This window comes from Etheostoma cragini, chromosome 9, assembly GCF_013103735.1.
Source record: "Etheostoma cragini isolate CJK2018 chromosome 9, CSU_Ecrag_1.0, whole genome shotgun sequence".
In the NCBI taxonomy this organism is placed as follows: domain Eukaryota; kingdom Metazoa; phylum Chordata; class Actinopteri; order Perciformes; family Percidae; genus Etheostoma; species Etheostoma cragini.
This window is the reverse complement of record NC_048415.1, coordinates 12280928-12290647: the sequence shown is the minus strand read 5'-3', so window position 1 is coordinate 12290647 and position 9720 is coordinate 12280928. Positions and strand designations below refer to the sequence as shown.

At 39.6% G+C, this 9720-nt stretch overlaps 1 protein-coding gene across 7 annotated transcripts; it reads right to left on the bottom strand.

Annotated features, from left to right (window-relative positions):
* Positions 1-1120: 1120 nt before the first annotated feature.
* Positions 1121-9538, bottom strand: LOC117951044 (serine/arginine-rich splicing factor 11-like). 7 transcript variants are annotated; one of them, XM_034882526.1, is made up of 13 exons: positions 9179-9538; positions 7335-7468; positions 4529-4635; positions 4198-4200; positions 3811-3900; positions 3682-3728; positions 3454-3587; positions 3163-3244; positions 2887-3000; positions 2535-2624; positions 2278-2352; positions 2025-2202; positions 1121-1892 (listed from the first exon to the last, which is right to left on the bottom strand). In XM_034882526.1, the coding sequence occupies exons 1-13, from the start codon at positions 9298-9300 to the stop codon at positions 1683-1685; spliced, it is 1386 nt and encodes a 461-aa protein (XP_034738417.1). In that variant the 5' UTR covers positions 9301-9538; the 3' UTR covers positions 1121-1682. The 7 variants fall into 7 exon arrangements, with proteins under 7 accessions (XP_034738417.1, XP_034738420.1, XP_034738421.1 ...); XM_034882529.1 differs by lacking the exon at positions 9179-9538 and adding an exon at positions 4905-7083 and having other exon boundaries at positions 7335-7990; XM_034882530.1 differs by lacking the exon at positions 9179-9538 and adding an exon at positions 4905-5024 and having other exon boundaries at positions 7335-7990.
* Between the last annotated feature and the right edge of the window lie 182 nt (positions 9539-9720).

Below are 9720 nucleotides of genomic sequence, written 5' to 3'. Positions count from 1 at the left end.
GCAAAATTTACTTTCCTCAGAGAACATAACTTTGGACCACTCAGCAGCAGTCCAGTCCTATTCGAGGGTCCTCATCTCGAGCGAGTCCTCATCTGTGTCTTGTTCAAGAGTGGCTTAACACAAGGAATTTGAAAGCTGAAACCCATGTCTTGCATACATCTGTGCGTGGTGGTTCTTGAAGCACTGACTCCAGCTAACTCTTTGTGAATCTCCCCCACATGGGAGAGTTTTTTTTTCACAAACCTCTTCAGGCGGTTATCCATATTGCTTGTACATCCATTCCTTCCCTTCGCCTCTCCTCTATTACTGTGCTTGGAAACAGAGCTAATAATAATTAAAAATAATATATTGAATTTGTATAGAGTTTTTCCCAAGCTCAAAGTCGCTTTACAGAGTAGAAACAGTAGATAAATATATTTAAAAAAAAATAATTAAACAATGCTGTGTGAACAGCCAGCCTCTGCAATGACCTTTTGTGTCTTGCCCTCCTTTTGCAAGGTGTCAATGGTCATCTTTTGGACAGCTGTCGAGTCAGCAGTCTTCCCCATGATTGTGGCACCTACAGAACTAGACTGAGAGGCCATGTAAAAGCCATTGCAGGGGTTTTGAGTTAATTAGCTGATTAAAGTGTGGCATCAGGTCTCTTCAATATTGAACCGTGGCACAATATTCTAATTGTCTGAGAAACTGAATTTGGGGTTTTCATTAGTCAGTTATAATCCTCACAGTTAAAAGAAATGAACATTTGAACTATAGCACTGTGTGTGATGAATTAAAATATACAAATTGCACATATATCACCTTTTTCTTCTCCTAATTATATGACCAGCACATGCATAAGGTGGAAGGGAGATGGAAAAGACCTTTTGTTTGCACTTTTCCTGTGCGGCCAGCTATTACATTCTGGCACTCAGTCATCAAAAATTTGAAATATCCCTGGTTTCATTTGTACAAAAAACTAAGTTTAAACAATTTGCAATTTATCGGACAATTGCGCACCTGACACGTGTTTGCGCTGCGTGGTTCAGACAACCAGAGAAGGTGCCAGGAAATTACAGAGTGATTAAATGTTGAAAAGTCTAACATTTGCATAAGCATTTTCTTTCAGTGAAAAAGCAAGTTGACAGTTTGATCCAATTTTTATTAGTTTCCTTTGGAAAACCTAATTTATTTAATTGCAACAACACATTTCAGTCTACAGTGTACACTTACAAAGGGTTGTAAATAGGAAGGTCAACTGAAACAGGACTTCGTGCATTACAGTTAAAGCAAAACGGTTGGTGCTGGGAGGTACGCGACTAACAGAATGAAACAAGAAAGGACTCCATCCCGACTAGTAAAATATTTACACAAACAGCATTTTAAATAGGGAAATGCTGTGTATTCTACTGCCAGGAAGACAAAGTTTAAACATAAAGGCAACAAAAAGAAAAATGAACAGGATCTTAAAAAAAGTACAACAATGACAATTTAAAACCATGTCTCATGTTATTCATATTTTAGTCCTCTTTACAAAAATTATTGGACTGCTTTCCTTCTACAACCGCTTCTTCCCCAATGCTTCTACAGTTAAGACAACAAATCTTTAACTTTGAGTGATCAGGCACAGTCATGTTGTGGCCTATATTAAAAATATAAAAGAGGAAAGTGGAAAAGGTAACAAGGTCTCGTTCAGGATGTTCTTAGTCGCTCATCTCCATGTCTTCCTGATGATGGTCGTCTCCATTCAGTTTGGACTTTTTGGGGATTTGACCTTCTGATCTCTCCATCTCATCCTGGCCTTTGGGAGATGAGGCAGAGTCGGAGTCGCTCTTCCTCTCATCGTCGTCCTCCTCCTCTCTTTCCTTTTCACTGTCATAACCTTGCTCCTCTTCATCGTAATCCCGGGTCACCTATCAACAGAAGGAGTTCAAAAAGGGGAATTCAGAAGCTTGAGCAAAATTCCCATAAAAATGTAGCCACCTATTGGGATGTTCAATTAGATGCCATTAATTTAATTACAACATGCCACGCTCTAAACATACCTTAACGTCTCCTTTCTCACTATCAGATTTGCGTTCCCGATCTCGCTCCTTGTCTTTGCTCTTCTTCTTCTTACTGCTGGAGCGTTCTCTTTCATCTCGGCTCCGGTCCCTGATCTCCCTTCTGTCTCTATCCCGGTCCTTCTCACGCTCCTTGTCCTTCTTTTTCTCTTTTTTGTGACTGAATGAGACAAATGTATCACTTTTAGTCCTTGTACTTTAATTAATTGCATGAAAAATGCACTCGACAACTCACCGTCTGAGCGATGGAGACCTAGACAACAACCTCCTCCTGGGGGACCGAGACGCACTGCGGCTTCGCCTGTGCCTCCTGAGACAAAAAGTAAAAAATTACACACACACTACTACTACTACTACTACTACTACTACTACTATCATGGACTGCTGCCATTTGAAGTTATGTGCTTTTATGAATGTAGCTTTACATTAACTGAAAGGAAGTAAACCTGTGCCTGTGATTCACCACAACAACGCCGGGCTCAGACCACTCACCGACTAATGCTTCGAGACCTCCTGGCACTGCTGTAGCTCTTGGGGGGCGTCTTAGACCTTTTCTTAGACTTCTCCTCCTTCCTCCTGTCCCTGATCAAGAAACAAACAGGTCAACATTAGTAAACGGCAGCCCATTGCAGTAAACAAAAAATGGATGAACAGGCAGCTCTTGGAAGTGAATGTTTTTGCAAAGTTGTGTTTTCAGAGAGTAACAGGTCCAAAAAAATAATATAATTAATAAAAAGGCGTGTGTGTGTGTGTGTGTGTATATATATATATATATATATATATATATAAACAAAAAACAAAAAAAAACATATAGAGTACTGAGGACAACAGTGGAGATGCTGACCTAGATCTACTACGCCGGCCTCTGTCTCGGGAGTGGGTCCTCCTCCTCCGCGGACTCTTGGACCTCCTCCTACTCCTTGAATGGGACCTCCGCCGAGACCTGCTCTTCGTACGTCTGCAAAAATGAAGCAGTGGCACGTTTAAAAAAACCAAACAAATTACTGTCAGAAATGAAATAAACTGTTAATGTCTGGTTGTATATAGACACCAGAGTTTATTTTTGTTTTCACATGTGATATTGCTTGTCCAGAGTCAGTTTGTTAACCGGTGTCTTTACCGGTGTCTTGAGCGAGATCTGGAGCGCCTGCGCCGTGACCGCGAACGGGAGCGGGAATGTTTGCGCTTGTCATCTTTCTTATCTGTAAAACAATGTCATAGTTAAATGTCTAACAGGTAGTATAGACTTATTGCTCACATGATGTAAAAAAAGATTCCACCGACTGTACAAAAAAAAAAGATTCCAGCACAATGTTTTAAGAGGACAGTAGCTTTTTCACTCATTATAATGTACTATTATTAAAACAAGTAACCTTTTCTGCAAAGGGGGCACAAGGAAATGGGCACTCACTTCCTGGTTCAATGGCTGCAGAGATGAGAGACTGGGCCTCTCGGACTCTCTTCATGGCCTCTTCAATCTCCTTATTGGAGGCATCATTTTTCAGCCCTGCATTCAAGTTCAGTCCGGCCGCTAATGGATTCAGTCTGCAAGTGCCATCAATTATTTAGTTTTTTACAGCAAAAAAAGTGTTTAGGCTTACTAGATTGCATATTCTGATAAAATAGTGTGGTGCCTTACTTGGGGTCCATGGACTGCATGAGCTTCAGGAAGTCTGCAGAAAGAGCCTGAAAGAGACGCAACAAGGTTATTACAGATAGAAACATTTTAATATGCTGCAACTATGTAGGTGACTGATGAAATGGTCACCTGGGGATTCATGTTAGGGCCCTGCATTCCCATGGCAGCCATTTGCTCCATGCTGGGAGCTCCAAGACTTCCGAATGGCGTCCCTCCCATCTAAAATAAAAGCAGAGACTGTTACACTCTGCAGAGATAAATAACAGCACTTTCCATTTTATGTAACGTTTTATTTAGCATCCAGCAGATCCAACACAGCATCATGTTTGAATACTTGTGCCCATTTACATGTGTTACTAGATGAAAAATTGTGCTTTTACACCTACTCAATCCATGTTAGACATGGTAAATCTAGCTCAAACATTATCAATTAGTTCTGAAATGGGCTCCATTCACACCGAGTTCAACATTTGTATTTTTTTGTGTGCTTTATTTTAAAAGGAATTAACTAAGTACTCTCTGTACATTACAATTGCTCCTTTTGCACAATAACCATATGAACAATTCTGTGGTATTTTCTTAATTTCCTTCTACATCTTGTTCACATTTACATTCTTCAACACATAAATAAAATGTCAATTTCTGAGATGTTAAACTCTGGCTTACAGGCTCTCAAAGCTTTGAAAAAAAATGGTCAGGAGTCACACAAGTGTAAAAATGTGTAAGTTACATGAACTATATTATGGCTTATAATAAGTTATGTTTAAGATCAAAGGAACTCATCTAGCAATAGAAAAGAGACACCCAAAATGATCATGAACAATGTTAGCATTTAAGCTAAACTCACTGCCAGAGGATTGGGTGTTGGAAGAAGGCCTCCCCCAGGCATCATTCCTGCCACGGCATTGGCTGGAGCCAGCAGAGACATAGCTTTAGATTCATCAGGAATGACTCCTGGAGGAAAACCAACAATATTTCAGTACATCCTCCATGCAAATATTGATAAACACTCAGACAAGACTTGCAGACAAGCCACCTTAGTCTAACTACTCTGTAGTAAAAAAAGAAAAGAAAGAAAAGGATCAAAAATCCACTTTTTTTTGTCTTGTCTGTAAATCTTGATCCCTCACTTTTTTGTGTGAAAGTATGATTGTAGGATTAGCAGCTATGATTTTATAAGTCACAATACACACTGTGGTCAACACTGCCAAGATTTTTATCACCTGTACTTGTTTTTTAAGTCATGAACCAAACGTAAGCAAGCACAGCCAGTTGTCCCGTGGGATGTGCTCTCAACTTTCATTAGATGTTTTATGAACAAGCGACTCGTGCCGGCTGCTTCGCTATAAAGCACACAAAAACATTGAGATACAGAAAGAAAAGTTCATGATTTGGGGGTAGACAAGGGTACAATTCAACATCACTTACCATTACCAATACAAAAACAGAAAAGGTTCAGACATATTACCTTTTCTGGGCTTTTGTTGGTGGTTACTTTGTACAATCCCACCATAAAAAAGGAAAAACTTACTTTGCAACCAGATAAAGTATTGCTTACAAGCTACAGTACTGCTTGGTTTTAGCCAACAGTATGTTACTAAAAACACAAACCAATGTCAAAGATAAACTGCACTAACAGTTAAGGGCTATTAACAGCAAAAGCTCTGATATAATCACGGCAATGTGCCCAAAGTTGAAGAAACCAAACAGTAAAATCAAAAGGGAAAATCTTATGGAGATGATCATCCATGGTGCAATCTGAAAACAGGCTATTTTTTATCTGACATTTTACATTTTAAAATATGAGAAAGAGAGAGAGAGAGACACACACACACGCACGCACACACACACACACACACAACAGAAAAGACACTTGAGAAACAGGATAAGGCTGCAGAAGACAAAACTGTTGGTGGCATTTTCAGCAGGGCCTGGTATATAGGGCTGGCTGAACCAGGAAAAAGAACTGTAAAACACAACAACAAAAGAAACACCACTGTTAAACGTGAGATTCACTCAACTCTTTCAGAGTCATGTGTGGAGAGGGTCAATAAAAAGCATTTTACTGCAACATCAAGCAGAGGCTTACAACTACTTTTATCTTGTGTGTTAGTAAAAATTTTGAAATACAGATGCAGTGTAAAATACAAGGCTTTGGCACATGAAGCAAGTACATGCCAAAGGCAGTTTGTGTGCTTATCATGATTAATAACCAAATTATGTACTAATCAACTTCCACAACATCTGCAAAAGCTATTCTAGCATGCACACCGGTTTAGTTGATCTATTCTGTATACTTTGTGCTTGTATAGGGATGCCCCGAACATTTCACCCCTGACTTGTGCCATTTAATATTAACATTCTGCCAATACCCGAGTCCCAATAAATTATTTTAATTTTTGTAATGTAATGCAGCCTATTATCAGCCTATCAAGGCTAAGATTACATTTGAAGATGTAATTCAGTTTGGATATGTTTAACATTATGAAAACAAAGCTAACAGCACAACACAGGTCAAGTCTTTGCTTATGTGGCTGATTAGACCTCTCCCCAGAACTGTGTAGACCTGTAAGACCGTGCTTGAGTGACATCTCCCTCAGTCCATGGCTAGGCTTTGGTGCACCTGTTAGGGACCTAAGCAAACTCCCACCTTGGCTCCGCCCAATTTAAACTTGAAAGTATGCCTAATCAGCCAGTAACTAAAAACAGCAATGTGTATGTGCAGGAACATTAATGGTTTCCTACAGTGTTAAATATATATTCTATGGACAAAGGAGCGTCCGCGTGGATCCGTTTTGGGAGGAAATCCACTACATGTATGCTACGCAACACAAATTATACAGTATACCCAGGTTAAAACAATTTTTGAAGCGGTGTATACCACCAACATGCTGATGCATGCCATCAGTGTGGATAACAAAAAGTGAACTCATTGTTGATGTATATTGGGAAATGTTGACAACTGGCATACCCACAGTGCAAAAGGTTCAAATATAAACATGATCAAAAATGGCTTTAAAGTCAATACCAATTAACTAAAAACAAAAATATGTCTTGATCTACCTTGATACCGATCCAGCAGATCTGCTCGGGGCATCCCTAGTCTGGTGCATGCCTACTAATCGACAAACATTTTATTTAAAAAATAATTAAACTCTTTGAACTTTGAATTGAGATTGCCCTGCACCCTCTCCTGCCACCCCCTTACTGTACTTAAGAGTTTTGTGGCTATTTATGATGCCTTGAACAGAGAAAAAAATAAAGAGTTAATATTTTACTGCAGAACAAGAGACAGAAGGGGGCTTGCGAGCCTGGTGCCATTATTTTTTTCTAATCTCCTGATGGCAGCAGAGGACCACTTTCAGCCAGCAAGGAAGGGGCTCTCTGCAAATGACTTGTCCACTATGAAAACCACAACACAAATAACAGAGAGAGAAGTTTACAGCTAGATTGTCAGACATGGACACAAATGTACATTTCCCTTTTACATACCTAAAAATGCCGAGCACTGAAAAGCTTAGCAAATGTTGCTTGGACACAAAAACTCACAATGGCTCAGATAGTGCTTGAAATTCTATCAAAACAACCTACAAATTTTGATGTATGTTCACAGATATCCATGTAAGTCAGACAAGAATAAAACAGACACCCACCTTCGGCAAAAGGGACCACGATCAAGGCTCGGTCCACGAAGACGGTGTTCGTCAGGTGTTGGGAAACTCCCACCGACTCAGACTCAAGGAACTTTACAAAACAGACACGTGAAGTCACAGGCAAGGGAGAGTCACTGGAAAAAAATACAAATATGTTGTGCAAAGAATACAAACAAGGAGACCCAACATGCCTTCTTCAAACTGACAATAAGTGTTGTGTCCCCAGGGACAGTTAAGTTAATAATGGATTATGGGCTATGTAATCTCATCCACTCTCTGACCTCTACATCCTTTGCTTAGACCAACAAGGTATCTTAGAGATACTTATAAAGCGTGTTGTGGTGTTATCACAACTCTCGACAATCTGTTGAGAATCAAAGAACACTGTTGATCACTGACGCTTTGAACCTTTGTTGTTATCGTCCTCGACATGTCCTACCTGCTGAGAAGCCAGGCGTAATTGGATACAGGAAAATACAAAGCAGAGAACAATTATTTCCTTCTAAAGTCAATGTTAAATACTGTAGAGTATATATTGCAGTAGCTCATTAGCAACCCAAGTGAGATGTGGGGAGCCCAAGGGATTGCCAACAGGATGTCACTCACATGTCAATATTAATGCTAAGTTAATTTCTTTTACCACATTATTTAAGTCAGCAAATCCTACATTAACAAAATGCTGCATCTAGGGCTGCAAATAATATTCATTTACACGGTCTGACAAACTCATTTATTCATTACTTAATTGTTTAGTCTGTGTCAAAAAACGAGAAAATACACAAATGATTAAAATATATAGTGATGTAAAAGCAGAAAAAGACAGAAGCTTAAATTGGTTAATGCTAGGTACTTTTCAAGGCTAAAACAATTAGGTAAATTAACAGACATCGATTTTTACAATAAATTATAATATTTTAACGGTCATTTATCATACTAAAATGCTGTGCTTATGCTATTTTCAGTTACCGGTACACGAATATGAGGATTTACTGCTTTATTTGTGTTACTGTAAGAAATATAGATATAGCTTTTAGACAACTTCACTATTGGAAATTGTAATGCAATTTCCACATGTGGTTGCTACATGGTTGATCTAAAGTCATTAAGTTTAATAGATAACACACAACCTGTAGTTGAAGTCCTAGCATTTTGGCTTGATATGTGACTCAAACAACTAACGTTAACATATTATCAAAGTTGTCAGTTCATTTTGTATGACTTATTATACAAGTGGTTTCCAATTTGTTTGGTTACATCAATAATCCCTAAACAAATTAGACCACGGACCCCTAGTTTATGATATTTTGTCCGAGGGTCCCCCATCTGATAGTTTTACCTTTAGAGGTTTAATTACAGAAAGTGTATGCAACTAACGGCCAAACTAGTCATATACTCTGTTATTGCGTTACTTATGAATTAAATGAATTCCCCTTTTTGCTAGGTACCGCCTGGAAACCCACTCAAGCACCCCTGGTTTGACTCTGCCGACTTCCCCTCATTAAAATACCGACAAGCGGCGAGTTAACGCGCAGCGGTGTGAAAGCCCCGTAACTGTTAACTAGCTGCATGTCCGAGTCTGAGGAAGAAAATAGATTTAAAACCATTGCTTGAACCTCAAATAATGACATAACATGAGAAAGTATCAGTAAATGTGTCCCACATGCGGAATTTAAAGCGAGTGTTGCTGCTGAACTAGCTTAAGGCGCGGGCAAATGTTAGCATTAGCATGCCGTGCAGATAGGCCTAACGTTACTCGACACGACGGGCCTCAAGGGAAGCCCAACGTGAGCCACGTAAGCTCGGTAAAGACATCGTTCTACCAATTTATAGTTTACAATACTCACTCAGGTGGAAACAGTTTGAGCTCCTCTATGTTCCCGAGGAATCCAAACAGAGTCCTCATTTGTTCGGACGTTGTGCTCGGGGAGACATTTGTCACCTGAATGACGTGCGTGTTGGAATTCATTTTTCGCGAGCGATAATCAAGCTAGCTAGCTTTGTGCTAGCAACGTGCCTGAATCTGAAACGAAACGAGCTTGGTAACGTTTAAGAGAAAAATAACATCAGGCGATCACAAAGCTAGCATCACTCCTGTAGGTAGAAGTTGGTACATTTGCTGCGGGCAAATCCGAGACGGCCGCGAGCAGCAAAGAGCAACAATGCAGCTGCCGAAAATATCGCGAGGCATGGATGTTGCTTTCACGTGCAGTTTGTAAACTCGTACTCATGACTTTTCTCTAGCAAACACGGGGAAATAAGGTTTTTGGTTGATATTTACCAGTGGTAAAAAATAGTAATACCACTATTTAAAAATACTAGCATTGTATTGCATTGCATTGCATCATATCTTCAAGCTTGGGCGATAATGGATTTTTTGTCGTGATAC